The 18,447-nt window shown below is 40.6% G+C and overlaps 1 protein-coding gene across 2 annotated transcripts in view; it reads left to right on the forward strand.

The window, feature by feature from the left end:
- The first annotated feature begins 1,106 nt into the window (after positions 1-1,106).
- The window catches only part of CR2 (complement C3d receptor 2), a 38,060-nt gene continuing 20,719 nt past the window's right edge, over positions 1,107-18,447 (forward strand). For both annotated transcript variants that reach the window (XM_008985590.5, XM_008985591.5), the window contains exons 1-2: positions 1,107-1,256; positions 17,895-18,287. In XM_008985590.5, coding sequence (XP_008983838.3) covers positions 1,199-1,256; positions 17,895-18,287 — 451 coding nt within the window. In that variant the 5' untranslated portion in view covers positions 1,107-1,198. The remainder of the gene's footprint in view (positions 1,257-17,894; positions 18,288-18,447) is intronic.

An 18,447-nucleotide genomic window follows, 5' to 3' on the forward strand; every position in this document is an offset into this window, starting at 1 on the left:
TGCATGTTCTCACTCATAAGTGGGTGTTGAACAATGAGAACACATGGACACAGGGAGGGGAACATCACACACTGGGGCCTGTCAGAGGGTAAGGGGGGGTGGCTAGGGGATGGATAGCAGGGGGTGGGGGATTGGGGAGGGATAAAATTAGGAGAAATATCTAATGTAGATAACGGGGGGTAGGGGGGATGGATGTAGCTAACTGCCAAGGCATGTGTATGCCTATGTAACAAACCTGCATGTTTTGCACATGTGCCCCAAAACTTAAAGTATAAAACCTAAAAAAATAAAGTAAAATAAAATAGCACTGTGTCAATGTTAAGTTCTTATTTTTGATCATTATACTCTAGTTATAGAACAGAAAGTCCCTGCTTTTAGGAACTACACAGTGAAGCATTTAGAGGTGGGATAAATGCCAGATGGTTCCAAAGTAATAATCACATTATTATAATTATATAATCACATATATGTACATGTATATGTCTATAGAGAAAGAAGAGAGAATGGTAAAGAAAATACAGTAAAATGCTAACATGTTAACATGCAGAGAATCTGGATGACAAGAATATGGGAATTCTTTGCAGTATCCTTGAAACTTTTCTGTAGAAATTACTTCAAAATAAAAAGAACTCTATAGCAGAAGTAGCTGCTGCTCCTAAATTTCCTAAGTAAACTTACACTGTTTTTTCAGACTGGGGGATGAATCCACTAACAGGTTTTGAAAGGAGTTTGGTGGATTTCTTATAGGAATTTCTAACAAGAATAGGAGAGCCTAGCCTAGCATAGCGTAACACAACATAGCACAGAAGACAAACATTGTGGATTACTAAGGGTGAGTACTATTTTGTGAAAGTTTTAAGTTCTAGAAAGAGAAACAAGCGAGTGTAGTGGGTTGCATGGTCAAAAGTGGGGAAGCCACCGCACCGAGAGGCGAGTCCTAGCCACAGAGTGGTTCGGAGCTCCCCGCCCACCTCGTGCCGGGCCGCCCCTCTCGCCTGTCTCACCGGCTCCGGCGCCACATCCGCCCCCAGAACGCCTGCAGGTGTGCGCGGAAAACTTCGCACATGTGCCCCACACTATTTAAGGGCCCGTGTCTCCTGGCCCGCAGCTGCCTGCTGCTCCAGCCCTGCCCTCCCAGAGCTGCCAGACTCTCGCGGGTCTTGGAAAGCATCCCGCCGCGGGGGGCTGCGGCCGTGGCATGGGCGTCGCGGGCCTGCTCTGGGTTTTCTTGGCTTTCGTCGCACCGGGGGTCCTCGGTGAGCTGGGAGAGGGAGCACGGAGGTGGGGACACGTCCCGGGCAGGGAAGGCTTCTGTGCCGCGATGCAAAGCAGGGGGCCAAAAGCGAGACGGTCGAGGCAGTGCTTGACGCTCGTCCGCCTCCCGCCAGCTTGAGGGACCCCTGCACTTAGCCGCCTGGTCCTGATTGTCCCCACTGGCTCCTCCTGGAGCTGGGCCCTCCAGCACGAGAGGCTGCGCCACAGAGTGGCGCTGTCTGGTCGGCCTGGTGTGGCGGGCGGCGTGCTGGTGCTAGCGGTCCCCGGGAGTCTGCAGGTGCGCATGGCTCTGGCTGGAGGTCTGCGGGCGCCGCCGCTCGCCACCGGAAACCCACCCACTGCATGGGGCACCAGATCCCCGCGTGAGGCTGTTTCTCTACCCCCGAACTGCGCTTCTGCCCCGAAAAAGCGGCGGAGCCTCGGCTCCCTTCCCTAAATAAGAGAGTAAGACCTGCTTCCCAAGCATGGATCTCAGATTTTCTGAACTCTGATGTGATATTGGTAAAGACACCCTAAACGGTAACCATCTGTAGTTATTTTTATAAGTTGAGGTGTGGATTAAAATTATTGTTTTCTTCTTGTTAACCTTCTGTAATGGTGTGGACGTCCACAAAGGTCTCATTCGGCGTTTATTGTACCTTTTTTTCCTCCAGATTGGCTTGATTTTAAAGAAATATTATAATTTGTTAAGATTAGAGTTTCTTGTCCAAAGGATGGGTCTAAGTTTCTAATATCTCCAGGGTACAGTGCATTCCTAGTTTATAAGATATTCACTGCATGCAGACCTCAATAACTGGGTGACTTTCGGCAAGTCATTTAGCTACCTGATCTTCAGTTTCTTCATCTGTAAAATGAAGCTAGTAATGAACTGGCCTTCCACCTCACTGAACTGCCCTGGGTACAGATGAAACTAAGCAGAGAAAGCTAGATGTTAGTCGTTACTACTAAATATCAGTAATAAGTCTTCTGTATACACTTGTTTTTATGGACACCTAGCTTGTTAAGGTGTCTGGAATTATTGCACCTTTTGGTTTATTACAACTTACTGTTTGCTTTTCTGACATTTTACTGTCTCCTGACCCTTAAACCTTTATCAAAACCATTATCTTCATCTCACTTTTCTTTTTCTACATATGAACTTCCTTTGAACGAATGCACATTCACTTTTTCTAAGAGCAGAGTGCAGTCCCTGACTTCTCACATATTTCTAAATTTCGGAGAGGATATTATCAACTGAAAATCAAATTCTTCACCAGTCCTGCCAACTCAGTCCCACAGCAGCAGTGTCATCTAGGTCACTTAACTGGAGACCCAAGAGAAACCAGGTCTACCTATGTGCCAATATTCCAAGCTACCGTGCTTCCGTTGTTTGTCCATTTTATCATTCTTGTACCAGTATTCCCATCCTAAGCATTACAATTACTTGTGTGACAACCTCATCTCTTTTAAGAGATTTTGGTTCTTATGATTGGAAAGGTTAAAGAGTGACCTATAGATCCCTTTCCAATTATGAAAACCAAACTTTAAGAAATATATATTTTTTCATTACTTTACTCCCTTGTTCAAAAAATCTAAAAGGCCTCCAGTGGAAGAATATCTAATTTATTCAGCCTTTCTAACCCTTTGGAAGGGAATCTCACCGAAGTTCGCACCCCCTAATTCCTCCTGCTCCCTGACATGTATGCACTGCTCATCATCTTCCCCACCTGTCTCCCATGGCTCATGTCTTGCCCAGTCCCCCTGCTGACTTTTACTGAAGCTGTGTGCTCCCCACAGATCATCTCTTGGCTTTTGGCCAGTTCCTGCACTTGGGTGTGCTTAAACTATTCCAGTACCTTTATAAAATGTAGGTTCCTGGTTCCATGTCCCTCTCTAGAGCTTCATAGGTTTGGAGTTAGCACAGGAAAGCTGAGGTTTAACAATCACTCTAGAAGATTCTGCAGCAAATATCTATAGGGCACACTGCTATAAGCAAAGTCAATGGGAAGCAAATTTCCCTTTTAGTGCTTTCCCATCTTTTCCTTTTGTCTATTTGCATAAACAGATTCAAATTTCCTACACTTCTAGATTTTACTCCAGCCTTCACTGGGCACCTAACTTTTTCCTGTGCAGAGAAAACAAAACCATGAAACAGGAATGCTCTCATTTTCTAATCAGCTACAAACCTACCACCTTACGAACTTACCTCCATCTGGGATCAGATCCTGTTCTCCACTGCAGAAAACCTGCTGAGCCCTTCTCATCACATTAGAATAAAAGCCATGCCCCTTAGTCTCTGATCTGAGGCCTTCTCCCTCTCCCTGAAATTCTGTACACCCCGCTCACTCTCTCTGCTCCAGCCACACTGGCCTTCTCTTTATTCTTTGAGCACAGTTGCACTAAGCATTCTCTCTTTCAAAATGCTCTTCCTAGAAATTATTCCTTGCCTATCTCCTTGACATTCAAGGCTCAGCCCCCTGTTGTGCTTCTCTGACTCTTGTCTGAAATATTCACATCCCAGGGCCCTCTCCAATACAAAATCATGTTCTACTTTTTACAGACGACCTATCACCATCTGAAACCTTGCTTATTTGTTTACCTGTTTGTTGTTTGTTCCCTCACTAGAATACAAGTTCTATGAGTGCAAGACCTTAATCTGTTTTATTTCCTGATTTGAGTTCCTATCAATATCCTGTAACTCGGAATTCAATAATTATGAATTGAAATATTGGTATGTTTCCTCCTATAACAATGAAAGAAATATCTTTCTGCTGACAAATTCAGTTTTTCTTCCTGTATTCATTATCATGTTCCATCCCCTCTTGCCTTTGCAAGGACTTTACTTCTGCAGACATCTCCTGCCTTGTATCATCCATGTGCCTTTTTCAAAACAATCATCCCCACTAGCATTTAAGAATACCACAGGAAATCCTTTATGAACCTTCTCGTGACCCACTGGAACTCCATTTTCCTGTCCCTCTTCTTGTCCTTCTCAGCAAAACTTCTCACTGACTACTTGCTCAGATTTCCTTGTCTCCTTCTCCACTTCAGACAGGTTTCTTCCCTACCAGTCTCCTGAAGCTGCTTCTTGAAGTGTCACTATTGACCCTTATGCTGATAAATCCAGTGGTCATTTTCTATCTTATTTCTCAGTCTTTCAGCAAAAGCTAACTACTTCCTTTCTCTGGAAACTCTTTTCATGCTTAGTCTTTTTTGTTCTATCTCTAAATATTAGAGCGTCTTGGAGCTCAGCCCTGAGCCTCTTCTGCCTTTCTTCATTTCTTCTTCCTAAAATACCTCATCTCATCTTTTAAAAATATATATACTTTAAGTTCTGGGGTACATGTGCAGAACGTGCAGGTTTGTTACATGGGTATACATGTGCTATGGTGGTTTGCTGCATCCATAACCCCATCATCTACATTAGGTATTACTCCTAATGCTATCCCTCGCCTAGTCCTCCACCCACTGAAAGGCCTCAGGGTGTGATGTTCCCCTCCCTGTGTCCATGTGTTCTCCTTGTTCAACTCCCACTTGTAAGTGAGAACATGTGGTGTTTGGTTTTCGGTTCTTGTGTTAGTTTGCTGAGAATGATGGTTTCCAGCTTCATCCATGTCCCTGCAAAGGACATGAACTCATTCTTTCTTAACCTCATGTCATTTTATCCCATAACTCTGAATACTATTTATATGTTGATGACTCATATTTATTATCTATAGTTCTATCCTCTCTCCTGAGCTGCAGACTTGTACATCCAACTTGCCTACTTGGCATCTTCATGTGGATGCCTAGTAAGTGTATTAGATATACCAAGTCTGAGTGGAAATGATTCTGAACACAGTTCCCTATGCCAAGGCTACAACACACACACACATACACACACACACACACACACACACACGCACACACATACACACACACGGTCCTTTTTCAGGCTTTCCATCCTCAGTACAAGGTAATTCCATCAATTGTGTAGCTCACAGAAGTCTAGAAGTCATGAATCCTCCCGTTTCCTCAGCCCCACATGTAAAACAACAAAAAGTCTTGCCAATTCTAAATATATATTTCTAAATATATCCACTTGCCAATTTCTAAACTCTATCCATTGCTCACTCCTTTGGTCCAAGCCTCATTTTTTTTTCTTGTCCATAACTGCTCTTTGCTTCTCAAAGTAGCGGTTCGATCCACTCTCCACCCAATTGCCAGACTATTCTTTTTAAAAAGTAAATCAAGCCATGCGATCCTCCTGCTTGAACTCTCTCTCAGTGACTTCCACTGAGGATAATTTACACACATCTGTGGCCTAAGAAGCCCTGCATGATTCATCCTACTGAGCGTTCTGACTTGATCACGTGCCATTCTGCTTTGCTCATTACGTCCCAGCCACACTTGCCTTCTGTCTGTCCCTGGAGCATACCAAATCCATTTCTCCTGTTAGGTCTCTGCCTAAAATACTTGTACCCAGCAATTTGCCTGGCTGCTTCCTTCTTCCTGCTTGAACTTCAGTCACAACTTAAATGTTGCCTTTCACAGGCCTTCCTTAACCATCATAACTGAAGTTGTATGCCACCCTGCCCCATCTCCTTCCAGTACATCACATTGTGACATGCCACTCTATTTCCTGTTCAGCACCTTTTTATTTATTTCCTGGTATGTATTTACAGTCTGTCTCTTTCTGTTGCATTATAAATTGTATGAGGGTGGGAACTTTGTCTCTAATTATCACAGATACATCTCCTGTGCTTAGGACTGTGCCTTGGTTAATATGCCTATTGTTAAACTAAATAACAAACAGAGAAAGACTCTCTAAAAGAAAAAGGTGTTTGTTTGGGAATAGAACATTGCAATGGGAATATGTGTGAGATCCTGAACTGTGTGTATATTCAAGGAAGTAAGAGAAGACAAAGGTTTTTAAAGGAAAAATATGAGGATCATATAGTTGTTTTAGAATAATTATCCTTGGCTACAAAGAACAATAATAAGAGTGATGCCAGTTTGAGGTTATACAGGCAGGTGCTAGAAGGATGTCCTTGTAGGGTTGCAGTGGCCTTTGTGTGCAGTTGTGGTTTTTCGCCTTTTATGAGAGTTTGGGTTAACAGGCATGCAAGCATGAGAACACTGTTTTCATAACCTTCCCTGGCTTATTTTGCAAGGTGTGAATTTTTTTTTTTTTTTTTACATTAGTGACTCTATTTTGATTCTGACAACTTTCACACCATCATTCAAAACTTGCTTATCAAATAGCCAGGAAACCCAGTATTAAGGTGTTTGATTCTATGAATTATCATTTTCAATACTGATTTTCCCTACCTGCTTTCTGACTAAAATTTCACTTTTATTTTTATTATCCTATGTGTTTGTTTTTCATTCACTTCAAATGGGTTTCCAAGCCATTCCAGGTAAAATCCCTGGGCCCAAGTAAGTAAATATATCCCTGTTGTTTTACTCAGAAACTGCTTCACCTGGTAACTTTTAACATGGTTTGCCGGATGTGTGTCTGAATGTCAAGTCACCATCTTCCATTTTTCATCCAGTCATGATCGCCTCTGATTTTTACTCCTGGTTACAGAAAGATGTGAAGAGGATAAAGTGACCCTCAAGAAAATTCATAGTTTTTGATGGCCCATGGAGTAACCTTCCCTTTTCTGATATGGAAGAGAAATTCTGACTTGTGACCTGGGATTTTGGCTTTCATTACTAATGAGAATTAATTTTCCTAAAGGAAGACAGCCCTTAAGTCTCCTTATTGGAAATGAGATTTTCCCATTTTTTCTCATCCAGAAAGTGTGATCCTTACCTCCTTTCACCATGGAAAGTTATGCTATGAAGCACACTTCTGCTTTTGCTGTTTCCAGATCTCCATTCCATCTTGGTCCATATCATTGCTACTGATTAAATCTTGTAAATTTAAATTAGTCTTCCAGCTTATGGAGGGTAATTTGATGTTGTCCTTATTTACATTTGATAATTACAGATTAAGCCAGTTGACTAGAGTCACTAGTATAAGCAGTATCAGGATCATGAAGTTGGTCTTCATTGAGGTCAAACCTTGGTATTCCTTATAGAACCTTGCTATTTTGCACAGAGTAAGCACTTGGAGACTTTTGTAGTTTTAACGGAGAAAACTAACTGAGGAAATAAATCGAAGGGTACCTATAGTTATATCTGGGTCCCAATAATGATGCCTATTCTTAGAACCAGTCTTTGTGACTTCTCCAGTAGTATTGTGGGGTCATAGGGAAGGCCTGGCTGTATCTTGGGAGCTCTGTGTGTGACATTGTGTCAGTTGGTCCATGTTTATGCTTTGACTTTCACCTGTACCTGATATTGAGAAAGAAGACCTGTTTGAGAAAGAAGGAGATCTATAAATTTGATACTTAAATATACGGCTATTGTAGGAGGGCCTCACAGCTGGGCACTTTTTTTGTCTGGACTACCATCTGATATGGAAGAAGAGTTAACTACTACTTCTCTGCTTGTCAAGTTGAAACTTGAGCTCATTCTCATACCTAGAATAAGGACTTTTCCAGGTATATTTCTAAGTGTATTATTGCTATAGTTTCTTACCTCTCTCCTATAATGTCTGTTCCATTATTAAGAATAATATTGTTATTTTAAGTCACAGGAAACTGTCTTGAAATGACTGTATCCCTTTATCTAGTTCCCATCAGAAAGTATTTACTAAGTTCTCTTTGGGGGCATATTACTCTACTAGACTAACAGAATAAAATAATGAAGAATAATAAACATATTTTCTTCTCTCTAGGCATTAAAGGTTTAATAGCTAAGATCATTATGTAAATTTATTAAAGGTATTTTACAGGATCATATATGTGCTGAGGTTTTTCAAGATCTCTTGTATACTTTACTTTCTTATGCTATCCTGGGAAAGTTTTTATTTAAAGATTTTTTATGTTTTTGTTTCACAGACTCACCAAATGGTGCACATTAGTTATGTACAGTTGTTGTGCAGTTGTTTTGCATACAAATAATACCTCAGTGAAGCTGGGAAAAATATTAATATCCATTCCCCCTGTTACCTTCATTAAAAAAATCAAAATATATGTACTCATCCTTCAGGGCCTTTGCACATGCTTTTCCGGATTTCCCTAGACTCTGACCTCACTGTGAAAAAACAAGCAAACAAATTAAACCCACAAATGTTTACTTGTAAAGGGGAAGGAGATGGAACAATTCTGAGGTTTTCTGAAATTTTATGAGAAATTATTTTCTCCTTCTCTTCCACTGAAGTCTACCCTAAAAATTCTCTGAACCTCTGAGCTTATTTCTGTGTATATTCATCCATACTGCAGTGATATACGTTCTTCATTCCACAAAATAGTGCCCCATTTTAGACTTGCATTCTAAAGATTATAGAGTTTCCAAGATAATTGGTAAGACAGAAGCAGAGGAGAAGTTTTAGCCTCTCTTGGTTTTGATGTTCCTGTGGCCTTTGTCTCTAGGTCAGGGTAAGTTTCTACCAAGGTATCCTTTTGCTAAGCCTGAAATTCAGAGTAACCAGTCTTAAGTTTGCTATTGGGATGTCTTGCGAATAAAATGCTTTATTGGGTATATAAAGAGGCATTCTTTATCACCTCCCTAGAGATCTTCAAGTGGTCAGATGCTCAACGGTTCTGTAAACATGAGTAATCCTGTAATACGGCCATCTTTGGGTCTGTCGCTATATCTGGATGACATAACCTGTTATGTTTAACATAAAAGGCCAGTAAATTTGCATGTTATCGCAAGTGTAGTGGGCTCCTGGGTGCTCCATGCTTCCTTTTACTCCTGGGGCACTGGGTATGAGGGTTAAGTCATAATACCTGGCTGAACCTACTTATCTCTGTGATATTTATGACTTTGATCTATGGTCTCAAAGCTGTGTCAGAGAGAGGTTAAAAGTCAAGAGTACAGGGAATCTTTTTTTTTTTATTGGATTTTAGGTTTTGGGGTACATGAGCAGAGCATGCGAGACAGTTGCGTAGGTACACACATGGCAGTGTGCTTTGCTTTTCTTCTCCCCTTCACCCACATTTGGCATTTCTCCCCAGGCTATCCCTCCCCACCTCCCCCTCCCACTGGCCCTCCCCTTTCCCCCCCAATAGACCCCAGTGTTTAGTACTCCCCTTTCTGTGTCCATGTGTTCTCATTTGTCATCACCCGCCTATGAGTGAGAATATGCGGTGTTTCATTTTCTGTTCTTGTGTCAGTTTGCTGAGGATGACGTTCTCCAGATTCATCCATGTCCCTACAAATGACACAAACTCATCATTTCTGATTGCTGCATAATATTCCATGGTGTATATGTGCCACATTTTTCCAATCCAGTCTATCATCAATGGGCATTTGGGTTGATTCCAGGTCTTTGCTATTGTAAACAGTGCTGCAATAAACATTCGTGTACTTGTGTCCTTATAGTAGAACGATTTATAGTCTTTTGGATATATACCCAGTAATGGGATTGCTGGGTCAAATGGAATTTCTATTTCTAAGGCCTTGAGGAATCGCCACACTGTCTTCCACAATGGTTGAACTAATTTACACTCCCACCAACAGTGTAAAAGTGTTCCTTTTTCTCCACATCCTCTCCAGCATCTGTTGTCTCCAGATTTTTTAATGATCGCCATTCTAACTGGCGTGAGATGGTATCTCAATGTGGTTTTGATTTGCATCTCTCTGATGACCAGTGACGATGAGCATTTTTTCATATGATTGTTGGCCTCATATATGTCTTCTTTCGTAAAGTGTCTGTTCATATCCTTTGCCCACTTTTGAATGGGCTTGTTTGTTTTTTTCCTGTAAATCCATTTGAGTTCTTTGTAAATTCTGGATATCAGCCCTTTGTCAGATGGGTAAACTGCAAAGATTTTTTCCCATTCTGTTGGTTGCCGATCCACTCTAGTGACTGTTTCTTTTGCCGTGCAGAAGCTGTGGAGTTTCATTAGGTCCCATTTGTCTATTTTGGCTTTTGTTGCCAATGCTTTTGGTGTTTTGTTCATGAAGTCCTTGCCTACTCCTATGTCCTGGATAGTTTTGCCTAGATTTCCTTCTAGGGTTTTTATCGTGCCAGGTCTTATGTTTAAGTCTTTAATCCATCTGGTGTTAATTTTAGTGTAAGGTGTCAGGAAGGGGTCCAGTTTCTGCTTTCTGCACATGGCTAGCCAGTTTTCCCAACACCATTTGTTAAACAGGGAATCCTTTCCCCCTTGCTTGTTTTTGTCAGGTTTATCAAAGATTGTATAGTTGTAGATATGTTGTGTTGCCTCCGGTGCCTCTGTTTTGTTCCATTGGTCTATATCTCTGTTTTGGTACCGGTACCATGCTGTTTTGATTACTGTAGCCTTGTAGTATAGTTTGAAATCCGGTAGTGTGATGCCCCCCACTGTGTTCTTTTGGCTTAGAATTGACTTGGCTATGCGGGCTCTCTTTTGGTTCCATATGAAGTTCATGGTGGTTTTTTCCAGTTCTGTGAAGAAAGTCAATGGTAGCTTGATGGGGATAGCGTTGATTCTGTAAATTACTTTGGGCAGTATAGCCATTTTCACGATGTTAATTCTTCCTAACCATGAACATGGAATGTTTCTCCATCTGTTTGTGTCCTCTCCGATTTCGTTGAGCAGTGGTTTGTAGTTCTCCTTGAAGAGGTCGCTTACGTTCCTTGTGAGTTGTATTCCAAGGTATTTTATTCTTTTTGTAGCAATTGTGAATGGCAGTTCGTTCTTGATTTGGCTTTCTTTAAGTCTGTTATTGGTGTAGATGAATGCTTGTGATTTTTGCACATTGATTTTATATCCTGAGACTTTGCTGAAGTTGCTTATCAGTTTCAGGAGTTTTTGGGCTGAGGTGATGGGGTCTTCTAGGTATACTATCATGTCATCTGCAAATAGAGACAATTTGGCTTCCTCCTTTCCTATTTGAAGAGAACAGGGAATCTTAACTTTACCTCATCCTCATCTCATTCAATTTAAAAACTTACTTTGAGTAACTACTAAATATGAAGCTCTAGACCAGACATTGGGGCCCTGGAGTGACATAAAAATTAATCTGATAGTCTTTGCCTTTGATAAATTCCTGCACTAGTAATAAAGACTGACTCTTAAACATATACTGTACTATGATGTAGTTCTCTTATTTATGATGTGCTGTGAGGTCATAGAGAAATAAAGCATAAATGCTACCTAGAAGAATTAGAGAAATACAGGTGTTTGGAGCAGAGGATTTGGGGGCATTTGCAAAAGCATAAATCATTGGAAAATGGTTTGGAAAAAATCGTTGTTGGAGTATGAGGAATGGTAATTGATTAAATGGATTGGGGCTTACTTGTAAAATATCTGTGCATTTTTGCCATAAAAATGGCAAGCAATAGTAAGTTTTTTAATGTGCGGAGTGACATGACAACATTTGTGCTTTAGAGTGATTTGTGCAGCAGTACAGAAGATGTACCAACTCAAGGGAGAACAATTAGAAAGGTAAATTATGTCACTCGATGCAATGAGAGACTACTGCAGTGACAAAATAGTTGGTTTGTAGAGAGATTTCTGGAATCCGGTCTCTAAACTTTGTTCTTCTAATTGAATGAAGAACAGAGAGTAGAAAATGAGTTACAAAAAAGAAATGGTCACCGTGAGGTTTTTTAAGGCAGAAGACTTGATAGCTGATACCATCAATTAACAGATTATATATAAAAATGGAAAATGAAGATTATAAGTTATAATTGGCCACAAATAAATTTGGCATTCATATGCAGAAATACAGACTATGTGCATTAAACAACTAGTGTTGACTGATCCTTTGGAAAGCTTTGTAAATGTAAAGATTTCTTTGAGTAAACATAAGCAGGCTGCCAGCAAGTCCAGTCAGGCTGGGATTTAATACAAAACACAAAAAAATCTCCAAAAAGTCTCCTGAATCCCAGCCCCAAATTTTGTTTGGTTTGGTTTTCTTTTGTAGGTAAATCATGTATCAATCATAGAGAACACCATCAGGACTCTGTGATTACACCCATGGTATTGCGTTTGGGTCAACGATTACATGTTCTTGTAATAAAGAGTGAGCTGGCAGGAGACATCTCCAGGGTACATGGATACTAGAAGAGCAGTTCTAACCAGAAACCATTACTCTTCCAAAAGAGATCTAATTGCTCCCTACTTTTTAAAATAAATAAGCAAATAGGAATCACTTCCCTGATCCACTCCAGAAACACTGCTTCAAGATTACCATCTTAGAGAGGATCCTTAGAAGATAAAAAAGTTTTGGCTACTCTCTTCCAATTTTAAATCTCCAGTGCTATTGACCAGGAGGTTGAATTTCATTTGGCTTTTTTTTTTTTTTTTGAGACAGTCTCGCTCTGTTGCTCGGGCTGAAGTGCGGTGACGCAATCTTGGCTCACTGTAACCTCTGCCTCCCAGATTAAAGCAATTCTCCTGCCTCAGCCTCCTGAGTAGCTGGGACTACAGGCATGTGCCACCACACCTGGATAATTTTTTGTATTTTTGGTAGAGACGAGGTTTCACTGTGTTAGCCAGGATGGTCTTGATCTCCTGACCTCATGATCACCCGCCTCAGCTTCCCAAAGTGCTGGGTTACAGGTGTGAGCCACCGCGCCTGGCCCATTTGGTTTTAAGTTGTATGAGTCCTTAATCTATCACCCCTACTTGTCATAAATGATATTCTATTCTTTGCTAGTCTTTCAATAGAGAAAGAACTAAGCTTTTCTAAAATGTAAGTCTAGCTGGGAAATGATCACTCATCTCTTTTTAAAATTTTTATTTTACGTTCTGGGGTACACGTGCAGGATGTGCAGATTTCTTACATAAGTAAACGTATACTATGGGATCTCTCATCTCTTTGTCTTTAGATATCCACTCCTTGGTGACTCATCTGCTACATGTATTATCTCAGACAGTATTGTAATGGCATGGCTTTTTACAAATGTAAAATAAAATAATCTCTTTATTGCACCCTATTTAATTCCTCTTGTCCCCTTCCAGAGGGAAATTGGGCATCTGCACATCAAAATGAGTACCTGGGAGGGTTACACTTGGTTTGAGTAGCTCTGAGCACACAGCTATGACTTACCCGTCTTCCTCGTGGCCCCCAATCCTACCATACTTTCCTTTTTTACTGTCCTTTGATTGTAAGTTATTTCACAGTGAATGAATGCTTATATCCAAAACATTCCAGATTACTCACTTACAACTTTATTCCATGCAAAAAGTAAGCCACCCTAGGTGCCTTCTATAACAACTTATCTATTGTCTGGGGTGGGGACTGGTGACCAGCTCAGAGCTTTTCAGTTTTTATCAGCTAGTTCCATGTGTCTTTCAACCTTGCTACTTCCTATTTAGAATCATCTTTGAGATCAGGATACAGAATTTCAACAAAATGGGTAAATTGTAGGCTGATTTGAAGTTTGGGTTATAAGAATGAACACAAAATTATCAGAAAGTATAATATTCTCTCTTTCCCCACCTTCTCCTCAAAAAGCTATTTCTTGTAAGTCACTCCCAGCCATCCCCAATGAAACTTTGACAACAGCAGCAGAGAGGGTTTGCTATGAAATCATCAGTGCATGTTGGATATAATAGGGAAAAGCTGTTTGATCTCTTGGGTGAGAAGTCAATGCATTGTACCAGCAAAGATAATCAAGTTGGCATCTGGAGCAAGCCTCCCCTTCAGTATATTACTCTTACTTGAATGCCCAATTACAGAAGTTGAAAATGGAGTTGTGGAATCTGGATTATGCTAACTTTTTAAAAGTGATACAGTGATATTTAAGTGTAAGCTTGTTTTACCATGAAAAGCAGCAATGTAATATGGTGTCAACTAAACAGCAAACAGAATCCTCTACTGCCAAAGTGCTTTAGGGTAAGTTAGGTTGAAACTTCAGGATCTAGAAATAAAATGAGGTTTTTTGGGAAACATATATATGGTACCTATGGGAAGAGCAGAAGCAAGATAGGATATGTAGTAGAGTTTTCTAGTTAAAGAGGTTTTTGTTGTTGTTGTTTGGTTGGTTTTGTTTTTGTTTTTGTTTTTTCAAGATGGAGTCTTGTTCAGTTGCCCAGGCTGGAGTGCAATGATGTGATCTCAGCTCACTGCGATCTCCACCCCCCAGGTTCAGGGGATTCTCCTGTCTCAGCCTCCAGAGTAGCTGGGATTACAGGCACCTGCCATCATGCCTGGTTAATTTTTTATGTTTTTGTAGAGATGGGGTTTCACCATGTTGGCCAGTCTGGTCTTGATCTCCTGACCTCAGGTGTTCCAACAGCCTTGGCTTCCCAAAGTGCTGGGATTGCAGATGTGAGCCACCATACCTGGTCTAGTGAAAGAGTTTAAAAGTAAACTTTGAAAGTAATATATAAATGTTGCAGATGTAGAATTTTTTTTAAATGATTTTGGGACAGTGCTAGATCTGCGTTAATGTAGGAGAAATTAAAAGATATCTTTTTAAAAAGCAGCACCAAAGTGAATAGAGACTTTTTTCCAACACACACACACACACACACACACACACACACACACACGACTAGATTTTATTTAAATGAAGATAAGATGAACTCTTAATTCCATTAACTGAACTCTCAATCCCATTGGCCACGCCAATGGGGGGAATTGGCTGACATCAGAATTTCATTCAAAATACTGTAGTTGGGCACATGTCTCAGGACTTCTTGAGGCTGTGTCACAGGCACAAAATTAAAAATAAAAAAAAATTGTGGACATTATACATTTTCATACTGAAAAAATGAACCCTTTATGAAAGAAGGCTAGAGTCAGGTTAACTCCGCACCCTCCATCCTCCCCTTCTCCTCTACTTTTGCTGAGAAGTGTCTGACTACAAACTTGGCAACACTGGAAGCTTTGTCCACAAAGCTCAGAAACCTCGTCAGCCTTGTTTTTTGGAGCAGGAAGGAAGAGGTAGATTTTGGTGGTGAAATTGTGTTGCGGAAGTTTGGTTTCACTGACTGCGATATTGGTGAGAGAATGGCTCAGACCCTTTGAATTGAATGAAATGGAAAATGATGAGTGGGGTAATGTTTCCTGGCATAAATCAAGATAAAGAAAACAGATAGTTGCGAAGCTCATTATTTCTGAAAAAAATAATGCATTTCAGCTCTGCTCTATCTCACCCAAAGGACTCTGCCTTACATTTAAGAGAGCGTTTACTTATGTAAACGCCTTCATCCCACACCTACTAACCCCAAGCTGGTGGTGGAGAAGACTGCCCTTCTTTAATAAAAAGCATTAGAAAGGGATTCTCCATGCAGCAGAGAAGAATGCTCTTATTTTAGAAATAAAAGGCCCTCTGGTCTTATTCTTTTCTCAGGTAATCTGCCTTCTCCTCATATCTACCATGATAATTATAACAAAAAAGATAAGGAAGTGTCCTACAGATGTAAGCCTGGCTACACTCTTATTGGAACTAAACCTGTGCAGTGTATGTCCTTGGAAACCTGGAGCACCAAAATGTGCAGGTGTCCAAAGCTCTACTCCATTTAAAGAAAACTCAAGTGTTCCTTGCTTGTCTCATTTTCCTGAGTGAAATCATGGGATGCCATTCCAAACCAACTTCTCAATGGTTATGTAGCTCCTTCTCCTAATCTTCAACATGGGGCAGAGATTTCCTTTGTTGAGGGATGAGTGTGAGGTGGTGGGGCCTGAACTGAGACCTAGAATCCATAAACACTGCAAAGTGTGATCTCTAAAGACAGTTATTTCTTTCTCTTTTTCTCTCTTGTTCTTTACCCTTTATGACTAAAATCTGTCATTAACCAAGCCCTCTTGCTTGTCTCCAGATGTATGTATTATGCATGGTTAGCCAAAGCTGGGAATTGTCCTTTCAGCAGTTGAAAGAGCAAAGCTTTGGATTCGAATTTAAGGCTCCAAATATGGAGAATGAAGAGATGATTCAGGGTTCAATAAGAGGGACTGTCTGGGAAAAACTTGTGGAACAAGGTCTTTGATGTTTTCTTCACTAGAAAAGGAGGCTTTTTTCTTCTAGATGGTCACAAGAATCTCGACATTTGGACGCGAAAGAGGAGAGGAAGAATGTTAAAAGGAATGTTATTTTTAGGATTCCTTTTTCTAAATGTTTTTACCTAGTCTGAAGTTGTCATGTAGTTGGGCTGAGTCACGATTCACCCTAGACTTTTTCCCTGAAGCCAGAACTCTTAAAAATATAGATCCCATTAATGCCATCAACTTGAGAGAAGTGATTAATTTGACTTAGAATTGGTTTGTTCTGGTGATGATTTGTTACCCTTTATTGTTTAATGTTCCAGTTAAATGGCAAATCTTCTAGTCAGTGTGTCCCAGAGGAGTGACAACACTCTGGAATAATTAGTTTCCTGTCTGGGAAGCGTACAACAAAAACAACCAAGTATGGATCTTGCCTTTTGATTTTGGGTGTGTTCCCACGCATATACCAATTATCGCATCTTATCTACACGTGTACTTTGAACATATATATGCCGCTCTTCTCTGTGTTCTGCAATGCAGACCAGAGATGGCAAATTGATTCACTTGAGTATATATTGCAGCTTCTAGATGGATAAAGACAACAGTTCTCTAAACTTACCCTTCCTGAAACCAGTTCCTCTCGCTGAAGACCTCCTCTTCAAGCCAAAGGGAAGCAACTGGAAGTTCTAAAGGCTGGCAATTTTCCCTTTATTCTGAGACCCCCTCAGAAAAGATGTGCATATACAAAGTAACTGTAAACAATATCTTTCATGGTTATTAAGACTAGTAAATGAAGAACGTGAGGCCATTATTCAAAACCTCTGTTCATTTCCTGTGGCTTTTTCCAAGTGTTCCAGCATCAAGGCATGACAAATCACCTGTAGTGAGGCTCTAGTATCTTTAGCAGCAGGACCAAATGTGGTCATGCCAGCCTGTACTCCCAGTTGTGTGTTTGAAACAGCCATTGAATTATTAGTATGTTCCAGGTATTATACTTTCTCTGTTTATGTACTTTTGGCCCTGGATTCTCACTACACCGTATGAAGTAGTTCGCATTATACTCTAGACTACAAAACTGAAGCTTAAAGAGGGTAAGACTTGCCTGAGGTCACACAGCTATTGAATGACAGTGGGGATTTTAAACTAGCTTTGCTGAGTTCAAATTTCCCTAATCCCTGGTACCTCCTCATATGTAACTAGTGTGCCACTAATATATTATTTTCATGTGCTATTGTTTCATTATTAAAATTGATTAGACTCAGAACTTTTTAAAAAATATATACATTTTGTTGCACTTTAGGTCCTGGGATACATTTGCAGATCATGCAGGATCGTTGCATAGATACATACATGGCAAGGTTGTTTGCTGCCTCCATCCCCCCATCATCTATATCTGGCATTTCTCCCCATGTTATCCCTCCCCAGCCTCAGAACTTTTGGATACATTCTTTTCATTATGATTGTTTGATGGAGATGATGTATGTTGATCTGTTTGCTGAGGATCAAGAGAAAGGCAAGAATTTAGGAGCTTGGGAGTAAGCAGGGAAGAAATAAACTATACAAATTTCTAAGTCTGTTTCTGAAAAAGTTATGTGATCTATATTTGGATATTTTGCCTACATGTGAATATTTTATTGCCATGATCAGTATGCCTACACAGTTCCTGTTCTACTTTTCAGGGATTTCTTGTGGCCCTCCTCCTCCTATCATAAATGGCCGGATTAGTGCTCATTCTACCCCTGTCTCTCTTGGTACTGTGATAAGGTATACTTGTTCAACTTCTGCCTTCCGCCTCATTGGGGAAAAAACTATGTTTTGCATAACTAAAGACAAAGTGACTGGAACCTGGGATAAACCTGCTCCTATATGTGAATATTACAATAAATATTCTACTTGCCCTGAGCCCATAGTACCAGGAGGATACAAAGTTAGAGGCTCTAGACCATCCTACCACCATGGTGATTTTGTGACATTCACCTGTAAAGCCAACTTCTCCATGAATGGAAACAAAACTGTTTGGTGTCAAGCAAATAGAAAGTGGGGGCCGACACGACTGCCTACCTGTGAGAGTGGTGAGTATGAAAAGAAAGCTGAATTGGGAGGTTGGGGTCTTGCACTTCTGGGCAGACCATGTTTTGTACCCTTCTCAAGGACGAACAATGTGAACATGTAATGATGGGGGTGAAAGAAGGAAGCAAAGGGAAAAGGGAAAAGTTACAGCTTCCTGGTTTT

The sequence above is a fragment of the Callithrix jacchus genome, chromosome 19 (genome assembly GCF_049354715.1).
Source record: "Callithrix jacchus isolate 240 chromosome 19, calJac240_pri, whole genome shotgun sequence".
NCBI lineage: Eukaryota > Metazoa > Chordata > Mammalia > Primates > Cebidae > Callithrix > Callithrix jacchus.